Here is a 24,280-nt window from a genome sequence, read left to right on the forward strand (position 1 = left end):
TAATGTGTCTTAGACAATCTGAAACCCGGACGTATGATTCCAAGCCTGAACTGTCCGAGTGAATCCCGAAACAGGTGGCAACCCTAGCTCACTGTGCTGAGAGGAGACGGACAGAATCCTGCTCTCCTCTATGGGGAAATTGGATGAAAACAGACCACCTGTCTGTTTTTATGCAATCATATCTGATCCGATCCACCAGATGGATGGAAAATAGGACCCCCATCCGTCTGGATTTGATGGACAGGATCGGATAGTGGTAGGTGTCGGCGGACATGTGTCCACTGACATCCGCTGCTCCATAGAGGAGACCGGAGGTTTCGATTGGGTCTGCTTGACAAACAGGCGGACCTGATTGGACAGCCTGTGTGAAAGGGCCCTAAGGACTCTTTCACACGGACGTGCCCGTGTACGGAGCCCGCTCTGCTCAGTGGGGGATCGCCCTGTTGATCCCCGCTGAGCAGACAGATGACAGGTCTGACTCTGCACACTGCGCAGGGACGGACCTGTCAGAGCGCCGCTCTCCCCTATGGGGGATCGGATGAGGACGGACCGCAGAGTCCGTTGTCACCCGATCCGATGACAGATGGAAAAGGTTTTTCCTCCATCAGACTTTTTCGGATCGGAGATGAACTGTCCGTTCAGGTCCACCTGTCAGTTTTTTTGGTGGACCTGAACGGACGCTCCATAGAACTCTATGGAGCTTCGGATGTCAGCGGTGACATGTCCGCTGACATCCGACGCTCCATAGAGTTCTATGGAGCGTCCGTTCAGGTCCACCAAAAAAACTGACAGGTGGACCTGAACGGATCGTTTATGTGAAAGAGGCCTAAGAGAGAAGAATGGATGCATGCCTGGGCCAGATGTGTTTTGCATACTATATACTATACGATGGTTTGATGAAACCATCATCAATTCTTATTATTACAAGCCTGCCTCCTCCCATCATCCCAGGACAGAGGGACCCTCAGGTCAGGCAGCTCTCACAGATGTATATCGGTGGGCTCTGCACACTCCCTCCTCCCCCCTCTGTCATCCTTCTACTGAGAGAGGAACACGTCTACCCAAAACTGGAAAAACAAAAATGCCGATGCCAGCTTCACCGGACCCTCTGCGCATGCGCCCACTACCAACTCTTCAGGCGAGCGAAGATGAGCGCCGATCCACGGACGTCTCCGCCGCTTGGAAAGACTTGCTTATCGCTCGGCACTCTGTCGCTCTGGTCTGGGAAGCGGTTGGATAAGGCTGTGGTGAGAGGTGAGACGAATATCCCGAACAGAGTCCAGGCTGAGCACCGGGGACCGGGGGGTGAGTCCAGTGTACCCCCCTCTCCCACTAGTCTGAGTACTATTACTTCCTATCTGTGGAAGGATGGGTGTCCCTGCTTATTACTACTACTACTGCCAGCCTGGACTCCATTACTGTGTACCCCCAGCATTCCTCATGTTATCTATACACTCCTATGTATATATATGTGTGTGTGTGTATACACCTATAGAGTCCTGTGTATAGAGGTGTTTGTAGTTATACAGTCCTAAATATGTGTATATATATCTATAGAGTCCTATATATACTCACCGGACACTTTATTAGGTACACCTGTTCCGTTGCCTGGCAACATAAATTGCTAATCAGCCAATCACATGGCAGCAACTCCATGCATCTTTGCATCTAGACGTGGTGAAGATGACTTGCTGAAGTTCAGAATGGGGAAGAAAGGGGGTTTAATGGGGTTGTAAACCTTACCTAACTTCTGACAGTGACCCCCCCCCCCCCGTTTTACATACCCGTGCCCCTTCATTTCTTCGGCAGCGACGCGCTGCCCCCCCTCTCTCCACCGGGGTTCTCGGCTCTTGATTGGATAGATTGATAGCAGCACAGCCATTGGCTTCTGCTGCTGTCAATCAAATCCAATGACGCCGGGAGCGGGGACGAGTTTGGCATTCGGTGGCTATGGATGCTGAATGCTAGGGATGAGCTCAGGTGTGTTCGCATGGAACATGTGCAGAGCCCGCCAGGAAGTCAGCGCAGTGCAGCGCTGCGCTAATCACAGGCAGTGAGACATTGTCCGATCTCTGTAGCCGCGCATCGGGGCAATGTCTCACTGCCTGTGCTGACTTCCTGGCGGGCTCTGCACGTGTTCCATGCGAACACGCCTGAGCTCATCCCTACTGAATGCTGGACTCAGAAGCATGCCCGCCCCCGGGAGAGCTTCTCCTAGGGGGTTATCAGGAGCTGTGAGAGCCTCCGCAGGACCACAGAAGACCAGGTTCGTAGTCACTCTGTGCAAAACGAGCTGCACAGTGGAGGTAAGTATGATGTGTTTGTTATTTTAAAAAAAACGATCCCTTACAATCAGTTTAAGTGACTTTGAACATGACATGGTTGTTGGTAACAGACAGGCTGGATTTTCAAAAACTGCTGATCTTCTGGGATTTTCACATACGGCCATCTCTCGGGTTTACAGAGAATGGTCCAAAAAAGAGAAAATATCCAGTGAGCGGCAGTTGTGTGGAGGAAAATACCTTGTTGACGTCAGAGGAGAATGGGCAGACTGGTTGGAGATGATAGAAAGGCAACAGTAAGTCAAATAACCGCTGGTTACATCCAAGGTATGCAGAATACCATCTCTGAACGCACAACACATCGAAGCTTGAAGCGGATGGGCTACAGCAACAAAAGACAACACCGGGTGCCACTCCTGTCAGCTAAGAACAGGAAACCTAGGCTACGATCCACACAGGATCACCAAAATTGAATAGAAGATTGGAAAAACGTTGCCTGGTCAGATGAGTCTCAATTTCAGCTGCAATATTCAGATGGTGGGGTCAGAATTTGGTGTAAGTAACATGAAAGCATGGATCCATCCTGCCTTGTATCAATGGTTCAGGCTGGTGGTGGTGTAATGATTTGGGGGATATTTTCTTTGCACACTTTGGGCCCCTTAGTACCAATTGAGCATCATTTAAACACCACGGCCTACCTGAGTATTGCTGCTGACCATGTCCATCCCTTTATGACTACAGTGTCCCCATCTTCTGAGGGCTCCTTCCAGCAGGATAATGCACCATGTCACAATGTCACAAAGCTCCAATCATCTCACCACTGGACAATGAGGTCACTGGAATCCAATGGCCTCCACAGTCACCACATCTCATCCAATAGAGCACCTTTGGGATGTGGTGGAACGGGAGAGTCACATCATGGATGTGCAGCCGACAAATCTGCAGTAACTGTGTGATGTTATCATGTCACCATGGACCAAAATATCATCAGAGGAATGTTTCCAACACCTCATAGAATCTATGCCATGAAGAGTGAAGGCAAAAGGGGGTCCAACCCGGTACTAGCCAGGTGTACGTAATAAAGTGTCGGGTGAGTGTAGATGTACCTATAGAGTCTCACTCCAACAACCAGAAAGGTAATATATAGTACTATAGAATACTGTGTGAAATAAATGCTGTAGATGAATAATGCTTTCAGAGATAGAAGTGTTAATAGTTTATTTTTTTATCGACAAAATAGAAAATAAATAAACAGAAGAGGAATCCAAATCAATATCTGATGTGACCCATCATTGGTGTCAGTGGGAGGAATAGCCAATCGCATGGCAGCAACTCAATACATTTAGGCATCTAGACGTGGTGAAGATGACTTGCTGAAGTTCACACAGAGCATCAGAATGGGGAAGAAAGGGGATTTAGGTGGCATGGTTGTTGGTGATCACTCTTATAGGTGGCGATAGGGGACGTCCCCCCATCTTCCCTGCTGCGCTTCTACCGACTCACCCGTGCGATCGCTGAGCCGGAGAAGGGATCCCCTGGCACCGACAGCTGACAATAGAGATTTCCGGCGGGCCAGATGGTCATCGGAATCTCTGGTTGTTCCGAGGCCGGGCACGATGTTAGGACATTGCCTCAGCTGGAAAGCTGAGATCCATTATTTAGCCTAGAGGTGTGATCTTATTGACCCCAGATCTCACTTTAAAGAGGACCTGTCATGTCATGTTCCTATTACAAGGGATGTTTACATTCCTTGTAATACGAATAAAAGTGTTTAAAAAAGAAAACTAGAAGAAATGTAAGTAAAATTAACAGTAAAAAATAGAAAAAAAATGTAAAGGGTCCCGTCCCGCCGAGCTCGCTTGCAGAAGCGAATGCATACGTAAGTCGTGCCCCGCGTATGAAAACGTTGTTCAAACTACACATGTGAGGTATCGCCACGAACATTAGAGTGAGAGCAATAATTCCAGCCTAGACCTCCTCCTCTGTAACTCAAGACATGTAACCTGTAAACATTTTTAAAACGTTGCCCATAGAGATTTTCAAGTTCCCGAAGTTTGGTTCCATTCCACAAGTGTTTGCAATTTTAAAGTGTGAAATTTTAGGTATCTATTTACTGGGCGTAACATCATCCTTAAGGTTGTACAAAAAAAATAAAAAAATGGGTAAACTTTACTGTTGTTGTGTGTGGTCTAGGGTCTCTGCTAAAAAAAAAAAAAAAAAAACACATATATATAATGTTTGTGGGTTCTGTGTAATTTTTTTTATATGTAGGCTAATGTGTTTTTAACCCTTTCATGACTAAGCCTATTTTTGACATTCGGTGTTTACAAGTTAAAATACGTATTTTTTGATAGAAAATTACTTGAAACCCCCAAACATTATACATATTTTTTTAGCAGAGAATCTAGATAATAGAATGGCGATTTGTTGTAATATTTTATGTTTCACGGTATTTGTGCAGCAGTGTTTTAAACGCAACTTTTTGGGAAAAGGGACACTTTCTTGAATTAAAAAAAAATTAAACGGTAAAGTTTGCCCAATTTTTTTTTGTATAATGTGAAAGATGATGTTATGCCAAGTAAATAGATACCAAACATGTCACGCTTTATAATTGCACGCACTCATGGAATGGTGACAAACTTTGGTACCTAAAAATCTCCATAAACGACGCTTTTAATTTTTTTTTTTTTACGGTTACCAGGTTAGAGTTACAGAGGAGGTCTAGTGCTAGAATTATTGCTCTCACTCTGACGATCGCGGCGATACCTCACATGTGTGATTTGAACACCGTTTACATATGCGGGCGGGACTTCCGTATGCGTTTTCTTTGCTGTGCGAGCTCGCAGCGATGGGCGCTTTAAAAATAATTTTTTTATTATTTATTTTAAAATTAATAAATTGTTTTAAAAAAATAATAATTTTGATCACTTTTATTGCTGTCACAAGGAATGTAAACATCCCTTGTGACAGTAATAGGTGGTGACAGGTACTCTTTATGGAGGGATCGGGGGTCTAAAAGACCCCCCACCCCTCCTTTACACTTCAATGTATTCAGCTTGGCGTTTTTCGGCGATTCTGAATACTATATATTTTTTTTTAAAACCGGCGCCATTGGCAGCCGAGGGAACGGGAAGTGACGTCATGATGTCACTTCCGTGTTTTACAATTAGGAGACTGGAATGAAGCTGCTTACGGCTTCATTCCAGTCTGTCCCTGGCCCCCAGAAGCGGGGGTTTGTTGATCGGGGCTCCCAGTGGAACGGTAGCCCCGGTAAGATCGGCGGTGGGGGGGGGGGGGGGCGTCCCCTCCCGCTCCTCCGGTATAACAGCAAAGCGGCTTTTAGTCGCATCGGTTGTTATCGATGGAAAGCCGATCGCCTGCTCTAAAAAACAGTACCGGGTTGATGTCTGCAGATGCGGGCCTGGTATAACCCCCCGAAAGCCGAGTACGCTCTGCGGCAAGGGGTTAATTTATGTTATTATATTTGGCTGGAGTTCTGCTTTAAGTGATCAGCACGTCCATTCTCGGGGTTCCTTGCGGGATTACATTCACATTGTGTGATATCACCAGTATGGTGAATAGCAGCCCACGTCTCCTCGGTGTACACGGATGTACGGGAGTAGGAGCCTCATTTCACTATCCTGTCACACAATAGATTTGTCCAAATTATATTCTTGTTAGGAATGTCTCAGCAGAATCCCTCACTCCGCTCTGCTCTCTTCTCTGCCAGGTAATTAGATGAAGCCGAGTCCCTTCTTCACTCTCCAGCACATACCTGGTGCCAAAGCAAACCTGAAGAAGTCATTTGTAGACTCACCTGGCAGGTGCCCAGACTGAAGTGCCTGACTTTGTATCCCTGTACTCCTTCTTCATGTTATTTAAACAGTTTAACCCGTGACGGTCTCATGTGTTATTCAGAGATATGATGGTAGATAATTCAAAGATAAGGAACATGTGGCTGAACTCTGAGCAAATATTGTCTAAATCCATTCATCATGCATATTATTCCCTGAATCTTGGAGTGATTTGTATATATTTTTTTCCAAATCTGTGCAGTAATCCCGTGTGGGACGTTCACTCTTTGTAGGATCTTCCTGTAATAAAGACCAATCACTGCTGCTCTCTCTCTCCTTGTGCAGGGTGACTGGTCTTGTCTCCGCCCCCTCCTGCCATTTTCTGCAGGCAGCCTGTAGTGGGTGGAGCCTGCTAGGCCGCTCCCACAGCTCTGCTCTCTGCACAGGATATGTACAGCGCCATGATGAGGGAATATGTAGGTTGGCAAAGGCATTTGGTGCACACATAATTGATTTATATCCTTTGACTATTGAGAAATCTGTTTAAAAGGTCTTTTTTGTGCATGGAGTTTTACTTTAAAGTGATATTTGAAGCCTTTTTTTTTTGTAAAAATAACAAACATGTTATACTTGCCTGCTCTGTGTAATGGTTTTGCACAGAGCAGCCCGGATCCTCCTCTTCTCGGGTCCCTAGCTGACGCTCCTGGACCCTCCCTTCTGCCGAGTGCCCCCACAGCAAGCAGCCTGCTATGAGGGCACCCGAGCCACTGCTCTGTAGGTCCATTCAGACACGAAGCTGTGGTTCAGCCCTGCCCCCTCTCTCTCCTCATTGGCTCACTGGCTTTGACAGCAGCAGGAGCCAATGGTGCCTCACTGCTGTCTCAGCCAATGAGGAGGGAGACAGCTGAGACTCTCGTGCAACATCGTTGGATCGAGCTGGGGCTTGGGTAAGTATTAGAGAGCTGAGGGGGTGCTGCACACAGAAGGTTTTTTATCTTAATGCATAAAATGTATTAAGATAAAAAAAAAAAAAAACACATGTAAAGACCCATTTACGTAATGTAATGTGGTACTTCATGCTCTCAATCAACACAGACTATTTTTGATCCTTATGCTGCTAGCATTAGTAAATGGAAAGTTATCCTATTTGTGTGTGTGTGTGTGTTTTGTGTTTGTGTTTTTTTTGTTTTTGTTTTTTTTTACATTTCTTTAGTTACTTCATAGTTTACATGCCTATACAAATTCTGTCATACATCCCAGGAAGCTTCTTCAGTGGGGAGGAGGGGTTTTCTCAGCTAAGAAAGCCCTCTCCTGCTTGCATGCTTGAGCTAAGGACAGGTGGATTCCAGGAAGTAAATGCTGCATGAATCATCTGCCTTTACAAAAGATGGCCACGGCGAGAAATGCTAGGGGAGGGGGGGGGGGGGGGTGTTTTTCAAAGTAATTTCACAGCAAAATAAAACATAGGGACGTGGATGGATGGGGGAGTTTGCTTTAAATATTAAAAATGAATTAAAAAAACGTTTTTGGTTTGCTCAGATGGCTCCCGCTGCTGTCAATCAAATCCAATGACCCGGGGGGCGGGGCCAAGTCCTGCTGTCTGTGTCAATAGACGCAGCAGGATGAGTTGGGAGTGCGCCCGCACGGGTGTCCTGAAGGAGAGCTCTTCTCCAACGGGGCACTCAAGAAGAGGAGAAGCCACCAGGCCACTCTGCAAAACCAACTGCACAGAGGAGGAGGTAAGTATAACATGTTTTTTTTGTTATTTAAAAAAAAAAACAAAAAAAAAAAACAGGGTTTAGTAACCCTTTCAGTGCTCTGTTGTGGTGTTGTCATTAATGCACGCTCGCTAGGGAGCGTTATGGCATGTGTTGATGCGCGTTGTGTTGGGGCAGTTTGGTCATTATGAGTGAGCTACCAACACACCACTTTGGATTATATGTATATGCATAGCCTTTTTTTTAACCATGCAGCACACCACAGTGCACTTTGTTCTACTATACCAGTGATGGTGAACCTTGGCACGCCAGGTGTTTTGGAACTACAATTCCCATGATGCTCAAGTACACTTCAGAGTGCCTGAGTATCATGGGAAATGTAGTTCCAAAACATCTGGGGTGCCAAGGTTCGCCATCACTGTACTATACAATGCTTTGGGGGTGCATTTTTCAATGAATGGTGCCACACATAAAACGGGTACATTTCCACAACGCACATTTTTTATTTATTTTTATTTTTTTAAAGGGCGCTTCCTGCCCATGCTATAGCTGAAAAACGGAAACGGAGCAGACTTGCTTTGCTGGGAGGGCGTACCTTGCTGTCCGCCTGTGATCACGCTGCCTGCGCGCCCCCTGCGGCCCGCTGAGTGATCACTGAGACCTTCGGACTCAGCTGATCACAGATCGGGGTAAAGGGCCAATTGCAGCAGTCCTTTAGCATGTAATCAGCTGTGTCTAATGACATTGAAACTACATGGGGTTGATTTTTAATAGACAAAGGTTTAATTCGGGGTAAGGCACACCCCCTACTGTAACTGCCTTTACAAGTATCTTTCAAACAGACACAAATAAATGGTGGAACATTTTGTATTGCTGAAACAATTGATTTTTTATTTTTTTTCCTAACGAGGAACAAATAAATAATAAATAGGAAGGGTGTGTACCTGCCAGAATCTGAATATACAATGACGAAATCCTAAAAGAGGTGTAGTGCTACACTGATTTCTGGCTTAGGGTGTGGCTGTGTATCACTCATACAAAAATGAGAAATTCCAAGCAACAAGTGAAAACAATGGATAAGCTACTAATTCTATTAAGATCCCTCATCAGCAGTGGAATGGTGATTTCCATTCACCACATTTAAAGTGTATCCTGCTAAACCCAAGTACAAAAATTTATTATATTGCAGCTTACCAGACGTTAAAGCTGAACTAAACCCTCCTATCCTTTTAGAGCCGGGATCGGCAACCCGTCGATCATGGGCTACCTGCGGACCGCGGGCAGGTGACAGGTAGACCGGGAAAGAGTCTGCACAGCTCAGGACAGAGGGCGGAGGGGAGGAGCTGGCCAAATCAACTTTTCAAGTTAACCCACAGGTGATTGGTTACTTGGGAACTAGCAACCAATCACCAGTTTGTTAATATGAAAAGTCACTCTGACAGCTCCTGCCACCTGTTCAGAACTGTGCTACCTCTCAGTCTCCTGTGTGCACAGGGAGGATGCAATGGAAGGGGGGAGACACTTTGTGTGTGGGGTGGGGGCATTGGACACTGCTAAAGACAGGGCTACCCCCATAGCAGTGCCCATCCTTATAGTGGTGTCCTCTACCAACCTTCACCTCACCCCCCCCAATCCCTGCATTCTGAGCGCAACCCACTCCTGATCCCTGCACTCTCTTGTAATACTTTTTTTTTTTTTTTTTGTGTGTCCACTGCGTTGAAAACCAGACTGCCCACTGAAGAAGAGGATACCAGGGTTATGGCAGCTAGCTGCTGCCATAACAACAATATTCCTCTTCAAAGTTATGACGTATATCAGCGTGTGGGGGTCCGGAACCACTCGCCACATATATACTGTGGCAGGCTGGCTGTATTGCCCGAAACAACATACCTGTATGTTGTTTCATGCAATAGTGTGCACGCGCGCCCGCTGCACAGAGGAGGAGCTGATGTCCGCTGGCCACCCACGATCGCTTCACAGAGAGGCAGAACGGGGATCTGCCTATATGAACAAGGCAGATCCACATTCTTACAGGAGACAACATGGAGATCTGCTGTTCCTAGTGATTAGGAACAGCGATCTCTGTGTTGTTCTTGTCAGCACTTCCCCCACACAGTAAGAAAGCGCCAGCGGGGAAGGCATTTAACCCTTTGATTGCCCCTGATGTTAACCCTTTTCCTGCCAGTGTAATTTATACAGTAATCGGTGCATTATTTTATTTATTTTATTTTTATTTAGTACTGATCATTACATTGGTGTCGCTGGCCCCCAAAATATATAATTTTATCTTCTTGGATATATATTATAACGGAAAGTAAAAAAAAAATATTTTTTTTTCAAAATTGTTGGTCTTTTTGTTTATAGCGCAAAAAATAAAAACCGCAGGGGTGATCAAATACCACCAAAAGAAAGTTCTATTTGTGGGGAAAAAATTTTTTTATTTGTGTACTGCATCGCCCAGCCGTGCAATTGTCAGTTAAAGTAACGTAGTGCCTTATCCCAAAAATGGCCTGTCATTAAGGGGGTAAATCCTTTCTGGGGCTGAAGTGGTTAAACAATAGAGTCAATAATAAAACGTATGTACTACGTAAAACCCAACGCCTATTTGAATAAATAAAAAGAGAACGCTGCTCCTTGCACAAGCCTGAGCAAAAGACTTCTACACAAATGACATAAACAGTCAAGTGCGCATACCCCCCCCCCCCCCCACCGAATTGATCAGTGCTTCAATTAAAATAAATGATGTGTAATCATAAATGATGAATTTTAGTGAATCATAAAATACATAAATACTCTTAATACTTCAGAATTCATATAAGTAATCCAACATATTGTGTAAGAAAATGAAAATAGATAATTCATAGACTTATTTCTAATCTTCTCGATTCATAAACGCCACCCAGGCTACGTGAAAAGTCCCAAATAGAAAAAGTCTAAATCTATAAGGCTACTTTCACACTGAGGCGTATTTCAGGCGCTTTAGTGCTAAAAGTAGCGCCTGAAAGCTGCCTCACCTGCAGCCCCAGTGTGAAAGTGTGGTGCACTTGCATTGTGAAAAAAAAGTCCTGCAAGCCGCATCTGTCGGGCAATGCAGGAGCGTTGTATTTAGCGCTCCTAAACCACCCCTGCCATTGAAATCAATGGCCAGTGCTGGCGAAGTGCCTGCAAAGCACTTCAGCTGCGATTTTGCAGGCGCTTTTTAAACTTTTTTTTTTTCGGTCGCTAGCTAGCAGTTGAAAAGCACTGCTAAAACTAGTAGCGCTTTACCGCCAACGCCCTCACCGCCCCAGTGTGAAAGTGCCCTAAGTGAATATCCAGGGGGATCGATGGTGCATAAAACAGATAGTCGCAACTGCATGAAGGTGCTCAAGGAAGTGCAATCCCCACATGTAATCACACCTCTTACCAGAAGTATGTCATCTCAAATTATAGAGATCTGACTCGCTTCTGAAATGTAGCCCCCCATTTGTTACCCACAGGCTTAGTAACTCAGAAATGATTCCTTTCCCGAGGTCTCAGCGCTGCTATTACCTCGGGGTACATCGGCTGACTTTTATATCAGATAAACAGAAGCTGGATCTCCATTTATATTATTCATAAAAACAGAAGAGGCTTCATGGTGTTTAAACTCAATTTTATTGTATAAAAAAAAACTATTGCACTTACATAAATAAGGTAAAAAAAAAAGTGATACAATCTGTGAACATGGAGGCAGGCCTCGCCAGCAGGCTCGTGCGCGATGACGTCACAGATGCAGCTCCACAGGTACCACGTCTTCGCAGATGTGGTGGAGCCGCATCTGTGACGTCATCATGCACGAGCCTGCTGAGTATTTTCCAGACACTCCTTTAGAATGGAAGACGAAGTATGGACAAACTACAAAACATCTCTGTATTGCAGGACAAGTCCAGTTGAATGTTGCTAATTACTACTAAATACTAGATTTATTTTTTTTGGTAAAAAAAAAAAAAAAATCTCAATAGCCGTATATTGATTGGTTTGCGCAAAAGTTAAACCATGACCTGGTTTAATGAGAACCTTGACAGACTATTTTATGAAAGTTATGCATAGTTATCTTTTGACATATTATCTAACTATTGTTATAAAGGGTTTTGCTAGTAAATAATTTCAATTTGTTCATCTTCTTTATTTCCCTCACATAGAGGAACAATGATCAGCTGCAGGACTTCCTATATCTTTTGCTGTCTGTTTTCTGCGGTGTTAATAATTCCCACATTCACAGAAGAACATGTACACCCCAACGTGCAAGAGGATCACCACGCTGGCAGTCGCTTTGACAAGAATGTGATACAGGATAAAGAGTGAGTATTGTAACCTGAAAGGAACAGAGTGCCCTAGCACGCCATTGTAAAGGCTTTGCTCACCCAAAATTGATATGTCATGTATGAGCAGTACAAAGGGGGCCGACTCTGGTCGGTTCAATTTCTACACATTGTTTACCCATCTGACCTTCTGAAAGATTCATGACCATTTTTTGCGATGCAGCACTGACGATTGTGCGTTCGTGCAGCGATGTATCCAAATAAAAAATAAAATAAAATTGATGTCTTTTTTTTTTTTCCCCACAAATAGAGCTTTCTTTTTGTTGGTATTTCATCACCTCTGCATTTTTTATTTTTTGTGCTATAAAAAAAAAAAAGGCCAACAATTTTGGAAAAAAAATATATATGTTTTTTACTTTTTCTGATATAAAACACATCTAATAAAAAAAAACAAGGAAAAATCAAATTTCTTTATTAATTTAGGCCAATATGTATTCTGCTACATATTTTTGTTAAAAAAATTAAATAAAAAAATCTCAAAAAGTGTATATCTTGGCTTGTGCAAAAGTTATAGCGTCTACAGTTTGTTTTTCTAGTAATGGCAGCACTCAGCGACTTATAGCAAGACTGCGATATTGTGGTAGACAGTCCGAAACTTTTTGGGGACCAGTGACACTAATACAGTGATCAGTGCTAAAAATATGCACTGTCACTATACTAATGACCCCGGCTAGGAAGGGGTTAAGATCAGGGGAGATCAAAGGATTAACTGTGTGCCTAGCCAGTGTTTTAGTGTACTGTGAGGGAGGTGCTTTTACTAGGGGAAGAAATGGCATTTATTCTTTGCTTTGCAGGCCACCCCTTCCCTCCTGTCAGAACTGCGCTCTGCCTTGTTTACATGGGCAGATCGCTGTTCTGGCAAACTGCCTAACAATCGGCGAGTGGTGGCGAGCATCATGTCCGCAGTACCCGCAGATCAGTCTGTGACTCGTCAGTGGCGCGTATGCTTGCCCCCTACCCGGAAGTGTCAGATCACGTCTGTGTGTGTGTGTGTGTGTGTGTGATAAGGCGCACAGGTGCCACACTGTAGCAGTAAAACTGCTATAGGGCAGACCTTAAGTGGTTAACCACTTAAGCCCCAGAGGATTTGGCTGCTCCATGACTGGGCAATTTTTTGTGATTTGGCACTGCGTCGCTTTAATTGACAATTGCGTGGTCGTACAATGTTGTACCCAAACAATTTTTTTTTCCCCAGAAATAGAGCTTTCTTTTGGTGGTATTTGATCACCTCTGATATATATATATAATATATATATATATATATATATATATATATATATATATATATATATATATATATATATATATATATATATATATATATATATACACTTTTTATTTTGCTGTAATATCCCCCCAAAATATATTAAAGAAATAAAAAAAATTTCCTCAGTTTAGGCCGATATGTAGTCTTCTACATATTTTTGGTAAAAAAATCGCAATAAGTGTATATTGATTGGTTTGCGCAAAATTTATAGCGTCTACAAAATGGGGGATAGTTTTATGGCATTATGATTATTATTATTCTTTTATTAGTAATGGCGGTGATCTGTGACTTTTAGCGGGACTGCGACCTTATGGCGGACACATCGGATATTTTTGACACTATTTTGGGACCATTGTCATTTATACAGTGATCAGTGCTATAAAAATGCATTGATTACTGTGTAAATGACACTGATAGTGAAGGGGTTAACCACTAGGGGCGGTGAAGGGGTTAAAGGTGTCCTAGGGAGTGATTTTTAACTGTGAGGGGGCTGGACTTGAACACACAGGACAGTGATTGCTGGTCTCGATGACGTAGAGCAGTAGATTGCTGTCCTGTCCTTTTATTGCTGTCTGTATCCCCTTTAAGAAGAGTCACCCTCTCTATATGTCCTGTTTACTGTTTGTCACTGAGAGTGAAAGGAAAATCCCACATTTTGGGTTGTCACATGAACGGTAATAGAGGGGAAATCATCAATGGGGAAGTTCTGGTGACAATCTGGGATTCCCTCCCTTTGGAAGGATTTCCTTTCGCTTCCTGTTTTGTCTATGGAGGGGAAGTGAAGGAAAATCTCTGCAATGGGACATAGATGGCTAAAAAAAGAAACTCTCAGATGTTATAACCCTCCCTTACTCTATCCTAAATGGGATTTGTGTTTTTTTTTTTTTTTGATTTTTTGCTTTTAGGCCTATTCTATCCAGATGTTTCAGTTTCCCTTTCTTCGGTACTAGAAAGACTTGACTGTTCTGTTTGTCTTTAATAAAAGGAAACGGTGTAGTACGTGTGAAGTATCCAGTGTTTTTTTATAATTGCTCTCTAAGAGCAGCAGGATAGGCTATTATGGAGTTCATGGGGAAGAGTGGGGTGAAGGTAAGTTGCTGTATGGGGACAGGAAAGGGGGAATAGGGAGAGGGGTGTTTGGGATGTGCAGCAGGAGAGTAGCTGCGTAGGGATAAATCAAGAGCTTAGGCCACTTTCACACTGGAGCGGTGCGGTTGTCGGTGGTAAAGCGCCGCTATTTACCGTCATTTTAGCGGCAGTCTGCGGCCGCTAGTGGGGCGGCCGAAAAAGGGTTAAAACCGCACACAAAGCGCCACTGCAGCGGCGGTATAGCCGCGCTGCCCCATTGATTTCAATGTGTAGGAGCGGTGAATACACCGCTCCAAATATGCGGCTAGCAGGACTTTTTTTCACCGTCCTGCTAGCGCTCCAGTGTAAAAAGCCCTCCGGTTTTCACACTGGAGTGAAAGGGGCCGGTTTTTTCAGGCGCTACACAGGTGCTATTTTTAGCACTGTAAAGCCTGAAAACCGCCCCCAGTGTGAAAGGGGCCTTAGTGGTGGGCCTTTGAAAGTTGTGAAGGCACCCATTGGGTTTGATTTACTAAAACTGGAGAGTGCAGAATCTGGTGCCGCTGTGCATAATAGTCAGTCAGCTCCTAACTTCAGCTTGTTCAATTAAGATTTGACAATAAAACCTGGACGCTGATTGGTTTCTATGAAGAGCTGCTCCAAGTTGCATTCTCCAGCTTTAGTAAATCAACCCCTTTTGAGTCTGTTGCAGGAAACCGAAGTTGCTGTATACATTTTTTTGCGTCTTATTGGGTGTTCATCTGGGAGTCATTGGGGGTGTCAGTATATTTATGTATGTAGATCAGCCTTTCTCAACCTTTTCAACATGGAGGAACCCTTGAAATAGTTCTCCAGTCTCGAGGAACCCCTGCCAAAAATGAGAAATCTACAACTCATGATACAATAGTGTGATGGTCAGTGGGAAGAATGATCCTTACACTTGTGGTCAGTGGGAAGAATGGTCCTTACACTTGTGGTCAGTGGGAAGAATGGTCCTTACACTTGTGGTCATTGGGAAGAATGGTCCTTACACTTGTGGTCATTGGGAAGAATGGTCCTTACACTTGTGGTCAGTGGGAAGAATGGTCCTTACACTTGTGGTCAGTGGGAAGAATGGTCCTTACACTTGTGGTCATTGGGAAGAATGGTCCTTACACTTGTGGTCAGTGGGAAGAATGGTCCTTACACTTGTGGTCAGTGGGAAGAATGGTCCTTACACTTGTGGTCAGTGGGAAGAATTACCTCCTTACAGATAGCTAAAAAGATCAATGGTGTCGGTGGGAACTTATCTGAGAGGCAGAAATTGCCCAATGCTGAAGGAACCCCTAGCAACCTCTGGAGAAACCCTAGGGTTCCACGGAATCACTGATGTAGATGCATAGGATTAGGACTACTCAGGAAAACCGGGTGTTTTGATACTTTTCTACTCTGTTGTAGAGGGGTGCTGTAAGGCCTTCCATTGTAATCATATCATTGATTTTGGCAAACCATAAATCTAAGGAAGGAGGTGCAGTTATCTTGTATATGGCTGGGATACAGGCTTGTGCTGTGTTTAGTAGATAGAAAATTTGTACCTTTTCCAGCAGAATCTGGTTAATATGTAGTAAGTAGCCAATGGGATGTTGTCCAGAGTCTACAGAGGTGAGCTGGAGGATTATTTGTCCAACATCAGAACAAAATGAAGAGATTAAAGAGCAGTACCTACAGACATGGGGTAGTGCCCCTGATTCTGGGTGGTGTCTCAAGCAAACGTTGGGGACCTATGGGTATATTTTATGGGGAAGGTGTTGGGACTTTGTGTACTATTGCGAAAGTAGTTGATAGCCTTGTTCCTGGAACCGGTTATCTATAGAGGACTTTATGTGAAGAGGATAGCTCTGTCTGTTTGCAGAAGTGTGAGTGTTTGCAATGCAGATTCCTGTTTTGCGCATGTATGGAGGGACAAACCCCTCTGGTGGGGAGACTCTAAGCTTGTATAACTAGGAGAGTGAAGCACTGAGTGTAGAATTTGTTTTGGCATTTTGCTAAACCGCTGTGTCTCAGTACTACTTGTACCGGAGAAAGGGATGAAATCTCCTGAAAACTGAACTGTTAGTGCAAATAGAAAAAATATATCGTTTAATGATCTTTAATATTTATAACTTAGTACTTAAAGGATAAGTTCACCTTTGTAAAAAAAAAAAAAAAAACTGAAAAATGCAATGGCATTTTTTTACATTTTTTTTTTTTTTTTTTTTTTTTTTTTTTTTAACCTGGAAAGCATTGCACCTGCAATCAGCAGTTACAGAGTGACAGGAACCATCAATGAACTACCTAGAGTGCTCAACAGTGCTGTGATAGTTCATTGAGAATTACAAGCTGACAGCTTCAAAGGCTGTCGGTACTTTTAGTCCTCCCATTCACGGAACTGCGGAACCCTGTGCGGCCGCTTTTTTTCAAAAGATAGTGACCGTGGGGGGGGGGGGGAGAAGATTCTCAGTGTGCTGCCACTAAGGCTATTGCCAAGACACGTCAACATTATTGTTTTTTTGTCACTCTGACGTACCAATAAACGACACTTCAAGGATTACAGTCTTGTCGGCTCTTCTTACTGCTGTCATTAGAGGTGTCGGATCAGGTATGGCTGCAGGAGTGCTAACATGTTCCCAAAGGTGAACTTGTCCTTTTAACCTCTTCCCGCCCTCACTATAGCCGAAGTACGGCTACAGTGTGGGTCTTAATTGCCGGCAGGGTGTCAATAGACGTCCTCCAGGGCATGAGCTGCCTGCGCGTTCTCTGTGATCAGAGTCAATGAAACTTGGCTGATCACAGATCCCAGCCCCCTTCCACATGATCCACTGTCAGCCAATGACAACTGATCACATGATGGAAACAGAAGATCGGTAATCGTCTCCCGCGATCACCGGCTTCTGACAGAGGGACATCGATCTTAACAGGGAGAGACACTGCTGTTATGCAGTGCCCACCAGTGGCACCTACAGGTGCAAACCAGTGCCACTTCTCAGTGCCCATCAGTGCTGCCTCATGAGCGCACATTACTGAAGAAGAAAAATTACCTGTTTTCAAAATGTTATAACAAACTATGAAACTGGTTGTTTTTTTGTTTTGTTTTTTTCATTATTTTTAGCAAAAAAATAAAAAAAACGCAGCGGTGATAAAATATCACCAAAAAAAAGCAATTTTTGTGTGAGAAAATGATAAAAATTTCATTTTGGGTACAGTGTTGCATGACTGCGCAATGGTCATTCAAAGTGTGACCGCTCTGATAGCTGAATTGGCCTGGGCAGGAAGGGGGTTTAAGTGTCCAGTAAGCAAGTGGTTAAAGTGGTTGTGAATGCCTGAAGGTAAAAAAAACCTTCAGTGTGCAGCTCCCCCCTCAGCCCCCCTAATACTTGCCTAAGCCCGATCTCGATCCAGCGATATGCACGAAACCCGAGACTCTCCCTGATCTCTCCCTCCTGATTGGCTGAGATGCAGAAGCCATTGGCTCCTGCTGCTGTCAATCACAGCCAGTGAGGTGGGAGCAGGGGGTCGGGCTGAGAAGCGCTCTTTCTTATGGTTACAGAGAGCCATCTCAGGAGTGAACATGCATGAGTGCCCCCACAGCAAGCGGCTTGCTATGGGGGCACTTGGCAAGGGGGAGGGGCCCAGATTGCCGACGTAGGACCCGGGAAAAGGAGGATCGGGCTGCTCTGTGCGAAACCACTGCACAGAACAGGTAAGTATGACATAATTTTTATTTTTTTGTGCTTTTAATAAAACAGTTTTTTTTACAATCACTTTTAATTGACACAGATGAGAAGAACAGTTATCTCTATATATAGTACCTCAATACAATGTTGATGTACCGTCAATTTGCAGTGCAGACGTCTCCAGTTGGGGTTTTAAATTATTGCAAGGGTGTTCAATATGGTTTTTGGGTTGCAGCTGGAGTCCCAGTTCAACACAAGGGCTTTCAGTAGGGTTGGGGTCAGAACTCTGTGTAGGTAACTCAAGGTTCCTCCACGCTCCAAACTCCTCAAACCATTTATTCATGGACCCGGTTTTGTGAATTTGAACGTAATTTGGAGGGGCATCCATATACTTTTGGCCATATAGTGTATTTGATATCCTTTTGCCCTAGAAAACCTTCTCTGTTATATTTTCTGGCAAATTGCAACTTTTCTCTCAATCTTCTTCCTAAAACATAAGAGTTAAAAAAAAAGTATCCAAATCTGCTACCAAATGAAAGCTCTATCTGCCCTTAAAAACCCCCCCAAAAAAACAGCTTGACTTAACATAGACTACAAAATGTAAAAGATATAAAGTCCAGAAAAAGCTATGGCACTTGAGAGAAAGGGAAGAAGAGATTCTGAGACCAAAAGGATTAATATAATTTTTTTGTCCTCAGCCACATCATGGAGCATTTAGAAGGAGTTGTAAACAAGCCGGAGTCAGAGATGTCCCCGCAGGAGCTGCAGCTTCATTACTTCAAGATGCACGATTATGATGGCAACAATTTATTGGACGGCCTGGAGCTGGCGACCGCGATCTCCCATGTCCACAAATCGGTCAGTGTATAGAAATCACTTGTCTTCTATTCGGCACACACAATATGGCTCATGTTAACAATTTGTGGGGTTGATTTACTGAAAGCAAGTAGACTGTACACTTTACAAGTGCAGTTGCACTCTGCAAGGGCATTTGCTCCAGAGAGAGCTTAGTAAATGAGGGAAAGCTCTGCTGACTTACGTCATCCAATCATGTGCAAGCAAAAATGCGTTTTACGTTAGTTTTTTTGTTTTTTCCTTGCATGTGATTTGGTATTTTTTGCAAAGTGAAACTTAACCTCACTTACTATGCTGTGGAGCAACTGCACTTGTAAAGTGCTCAGTCTATTTAACTTAAGTAAATCAACCCCTGTGAATTTATTATTATTATATAGGATTTATATAGTGCCATCAGTTTGCACCACACTTTATAGTCAGACAGTACAGTTACAATACAATTTAATACAAGAGGGTTATAGGAGGGCCCTGACCCTGAGCGCTTACACTCTAAGTGAAGCGGTACAAAGGTCAGTCCATTTCTAGATCGTTGGGCAAGACGTCCCTGAAGAGATGAGTTTTCAAGGATCATTCAGGACTTCCAGAGGATGGGAGAGGGTCTGGAGAAGTCCTAGATGCAATTATGGGAGGAAACAAGGGAGATACAGAGCAGGAGATCTTGGGAGCAGCATAGAGGATGGTTTGGGTGATATTTGGAGACAAGATTGATGATGTAGCTCAGTTGTAAATGGCTTTGTATGTTTGCATTTTGAATTTTTATTGTTTGACCATTGGAAGCCAGTGGAGGGATTGGCAGAGAGAGGTAGCGGGTACTGAGTGGTTGGTAAGGTGTATGAGTCTGGCAGCACCATTCATAAACTGTGGAGGGGTATAGCCTGTGTAGAGGTAGGCCTATGAGATATGATGAAGTCTAATGACACCACACTCCCATCAGTAGGGATAGTAAGAGAACAATGAAACTGCCTCTGCCTTGGCCCCTCTCTGGCCATGTCCGTTGACGTGTTTTTTTTCCCCTGCCCCAGGGTGAAACACATCAGAGGACATGACTAGAGAGGGACTGAGGCTGTTTCGCTGTTCCTTTTACTATCCTGACTGATGCCCCACAGACTTCTTCATACTATTGCTATTCTGGATGTGTGTCGGGCACCCAGTATAGCTGAGGATCACGGGGCAATGTGCGAGCTCATAGATCAGCACACCAAGTTTGTTTTATACAGGTCCTGTGAGATGGTAGGTGCAATAGTCAATGAGAGAGATGAGGAAATACATGAGTAGTTTGGTGGTTACATTGGCTAAGAAGAAGCATATTTTGGAAAAGTTACAAAGGTGAAGTCTGCAAGGTTTGGACATTGATTGAATTTGAGGTCAGAGTCTAGGATTACACCTAGCACCCAGGCTTGAGGGTAGGGACTGATAGTTGTATTATTGATCTTGATCTTGATATAGGAATGGGATAGAGTAAGAGAAATATGAGCTCAGTTTAGAAAGATTGGGTTTGGGGAAGTGGTGTGACGTCCATACTGATCTGCCAGTAAATCGGTAATGTGAGAGGAGATTGAAGGAGTGAGGTGAGGAGTACAGATTTGGGTGTCATCAGCATACTGGATAGAGTGGAGAGGGATTAGAACGCTTGTCAGTTTTTATTGCTGTCTGTGCCCCCCTTAAGGAGATTCCCCTCTCCTATTTGTCCTGTTTACCATTATCATTGAAAGTGAAAATCCAAAATTGGGTTGTCCCCAGAAAATTTTATAGAAGGAAAATCTTCCAATGGGGACACTAGTTCTGCTTTAAGCACCCCTCTTCTCTACCCCCCCTTCCTATGCCACATTTGGCATGTATTTTTTATTTTTTTTGGCGGGGAGTGGGTACCTAGTTTTGACATATACCCTCTCCAACTTCTGCTCAGACCGCCAAGTCCATCAGAACGGAAGTCCTCCCCCCTCCCTACAATTTTCTGGGACACGTCCCAGAAGATTGCCTGACCATTCAGAAGGCGCAGCGCGGCTCGCACCCAACTGTGAAGCTGCAAGATGCCGGTTGGGTGCCCACAGTTGTATTGCTGACGCTGGGGAGAGGAGAGGGAAAGAATCGATACTTCGGGTGGCCACATCGCTGGATCCTGGGACAGGTGAGCGTGTGTTTATTAAAAGTCAGCAGCTAGTTTTTGTGGCTGCTGACTTTTTCAATAAACGCAAAAATGACTGGAGCTGCACTTTAATTTAGGGATTTCCTCTCACTTCCTGTTTGGTTATGGGACAGTGTAAAGTCCCACTTTTGTTGCTCTCCTCAATATATCATTATAGGGATGGAAACATATGACTTTACCAAATCTTTGTTTCATGGGATGGAAATAGGTGGCTTTACCAGGCCATAATTTCATAAAAGTCCCTAAATTCTTTCCTCCAATTGGTTATGGGACAGGAAGCGAAGGAAAATCTCTGCAATGGGACACAGATGGTAAAAAAATAAAATAATAATCTGACCGGGGTTATAACCCTCCTTTTTACTCTACTCTATCCAAAAATAAAATAAAAGTTTTCCCCATAGTTCTACTTTTTAAGGGGTTAATAGTGGAATTTTACTGTTTTTATATATAATGGGCTTTTTTATTTATTTTTTGATTGCAGCACGACAGTACGGGGATATACATAATCCTGTATCTCTCCTATGGGTCTTCTGCTCTCAGAAAATATATATATATATTTTTGGGCTTTTGAAGTGTGTTTTTTCCATGTAAAATAAAAAGTGCAATTTAGCATGTGTGCAAAAAAACAAAAACAACAAAGTTTGGATCTGGCAGTGAATGGGGTTAAACGTCTGTATGGATGACAACATGAAACTCTAACGTCTTATCTCTTCATTTTTAGGGGAGTGCGGAGCATGCACAGGCAATAGACGAGCAAGAAATGATCACCCTCGTAGATGATGTTCTCAAAGATGATGATTTCAATAACGATGGATACATTGACTATGCAGAATTTGCTAAATCATTAGAATAAAGACTCAGGTTTATTTTTTTTTCTTCTGAATGTGAACTTTGAGCAATCTACGTGTTTTTCTAGTATTGTGGTATCCCGCTCCGTGCGATCCTGTGGTCTGTATTATGTGTGTAGCTGCACAGCTGGGACATTCTGTGGCTGTTTGTAATGGTTTAATTTTATACAAGAACATGATGTACTCTAACCAAAAATACAGGTTTTTAACGTTTCCTTAATTCTCCTTAACTTTTTTAAAAGTAACAAGCAGCCAAATGCCAGAATATTAAAATCCCTACCTCCTTCTCCAGCCCACTGATAGGATTTCAAAGCCTGCTGCTTGTCTGGAGCAGTGTGTGTGCAGCAGTGACATTGACTTTACATTGACTTCTGGAAGCTCTCTGGTCGAAACAAGCATTTTCCTCTGGTTTCTAATGATGGAGCTGTTCAAACCCCTTAAGTAAAATTTCTTAAAGCTGAACTGCAGGCAAATGGCTAAATACACAAATAAGGCTATTTTCCCTGTCTAAGGATTCGTAGTATTGACCATCCAGTCCTGATATTTACACAGCTCTGCCACGTGGCATATTTTTGTTTGCCAGGGCATGCAATCCGATTTTGTTTTTTTCCTTCCTTTTTTTAATTTTATTTTACACAGCAGTTCAGTAGTGGCTCGTTCACACTAGCCTTGCTCTCTGAAGAGTGATATGCATTTGGATCACTCTTATTTATTTATTACAGGTATGTATATGGTGCCAAAAAAATGTATGTAGCGCTTTACATATATATTGTACATCAGTCCCTGCCCTCAAGGATCTTGCAGCCTAAGGTGCCTAACTCACATTCATACATACACATACTAGGGCCGATTTAGATAGGAGTAAGGATGAGCTCATCCTTGGGAGCCAACTAACCTACCAGCATGTGTTTGGAGTGTGGGAGGAAACCGGAGTACCAGGAGGAAATCCGCGCAGGCACAGAGAGAACATGCAAACTCCAGGCAGGTAGTGCCATGGTTGGGATTCGAACCAGCAACCCTAGTGCTGCAGGATGGAAATGCTAACTACTGTGGTATGAGAGCATTTGACAGGTGGTGAGAGGGCATAAAACTTCTTGAACCCTGCACTAGGGTGTCAAAACCGATTCCATGGCACACGGGTTGCTGAGCGGCTCTATTTTTTTGAATAGGTCATCTTCAGCGGGGAGAAGCACATGCTGCAACAAACAGGGGCATAATTCTATGTATGTGTGTGTACACCCCCCAGCTAAAAGGGGTGGTAAAAGCATGGGTTAACCATAGGGTCTTAACCAACTGCTTGTGTGAACGAGCCCTAACACTTACATGTCTTGTCCCTCCACCAGCCTTTGACCAAAAAGTGGAAATGAGCCCATCTTTGTCCCTCTGCTCTCTCCTCCTCCTGCAATGTTCATGTCCCTTAGAACAGTGCAGCACAATTGACTGGCTTCTTGTGCTGCTTCCTCTTCTTTTCTCAGCTCTGCTGTATAGACACTGCAAGAGGCTGATACAAAGCTACATTCAGACACTTACAGGGCTTCCAATTAAAAAATACTTTTCTACTAAAGTAGAACTAAAATGCAAAACTTTTTTTTTTTTTTTTTTCCATTTTGAATAGAGTACGACAACCCACAGTTTAAAATGTTCTTTTAATTTCATTCTCTGTGATAACAGGGCCATAGACGGCAATAAAAACCTGACTTGGGGTCTAATCCCTCTCCACTCTGTCCAAAATAAAAAAAAATAAGTTTTACCTTTTTTTTTTTTTTTTTTTTTAGTTCTACTTTAATGAACACACAGTCACATTAATTTTTGTCTTTTATGCCCGCCTGGAGTTTTAGTTTTTTGTTTTTTTTAGTTATGCATTAGGACAGCCTTTCACAACCTTTTCAACACAGAGGAACCCTTGAAATAGTTCTCCGGTCTCAGGGAACCCCTTCTAAAAATTAGAAATCTACAACTCATGATACAATAGTGTGATGGTCAGTGGGAAGAATGGTCCTTACACTTGTGGTCAGTGGGAAGAATGGTCCTTACACTTGTGGTCAGTGGGAAGAATGGTCCTTACACTTGTGGTCATTGGGAAGAATTACCCCCTTACAGATAGCTAAAAAGATCAATGGTGTCGGTGGGAACTTATCCGAGAGGCAGAAATTGCCCAATGCTGAAGGAACCCCTAGCAACCTCTGGAGGAACCCTGGTTGAGAATCACTGCATTAGAGTGATTTAGAACTCCCGGTTGAGCTTCTGTTGTCGGTGTCCCCTCTGCT

General features: G+C 43.6%; 1 protein-coding gene across 4 annotated transcripts; it reads left to right on the top strand.

Annotated features, from left to right (window-relative positions):
* Nucleotides 1-1,095: 1,095 nt before the first annotated feature.
* Nucleotides 1,096-22,233, top strand: MCFD2 (multiple coagulation factor deficiency 2, ER cargo receptor complex subunit). 4 transcript variants are annotated; one of them, XM_077485637.1, is made up of 4 exons: nucleotides 1,096-1,254; nucleotides 11,958-12,116; nucleotides 18,863-19,022; nucleotides 21,887-22,233. In XM_077485637.1, exons 2-4 carry the CDS (start codon nucleotides 11,965-11,967, stop codon nucleotides 22,016-22,018), a joined length of 444 nt encoding a protein of 147 aa, XP_077341763.1. In that variant the 5' UTR covers nucleotides 1,096-1,254; nucleotides 11,958-11,964; the 3' UTR covers nucleotides 22,019-22,233. The 4 variants fall into 4 exon arrangements, with proteins under 4 accessions (XP_077341763.1, XP_077341765.1, XP_077341761.1 ...); XM_077485639.1 differs by having other exon boundaries at nucleotides 1,138-1,305; XM_077485635.1 differs by lacking the exon at nucleotides 1,096-1,254 and adding an exon at nucleotides 2,364-2,578.
* Nucleotides 22,234-24,280: the final 2,047 nt, after the last annotated feature.

The sequence above is a fragment of the Lithobates pipiens genome, unplaced genomic scaffold (assembly GCF_037356315.1).
Source record: "Lithobates pipiens isolate NorthernLeopardFrog02 unplaced genomic scaffold, aLitPip1_a1.2 Scaffold_18, whole genome shotgun sequence".
NCBI lineage: Eukaryota > Metazoa > Chordata > Amphibia > Anura > Ranidae > Lithobates > Lithobates pipiens.

Bases quoted from the DNA above. Each gene is read 5' to 3' on its own strand.
- MCFD2 (XM_077485635.1), top strand. From the start codon at position 2,379: ATGGTTGTTGGTAACAGACAGGCTGGATTTTCAAAAACTGCTGATCTT. The intron at 2,579-11,957 runs GTAAGTCAAATA...TCCCTCACATAG, and splicing joins GAGATGATAGAAAGGCAACA to AGGAACAATGATCAGCTGCA. The intron at 19,023-21,886 runs GTCAGTGTATAG...CTTCATTTTTAG, and splicing joins TCTCCCATGTCCACAAATCG to GGGAGTGCGGAGCATGCACA.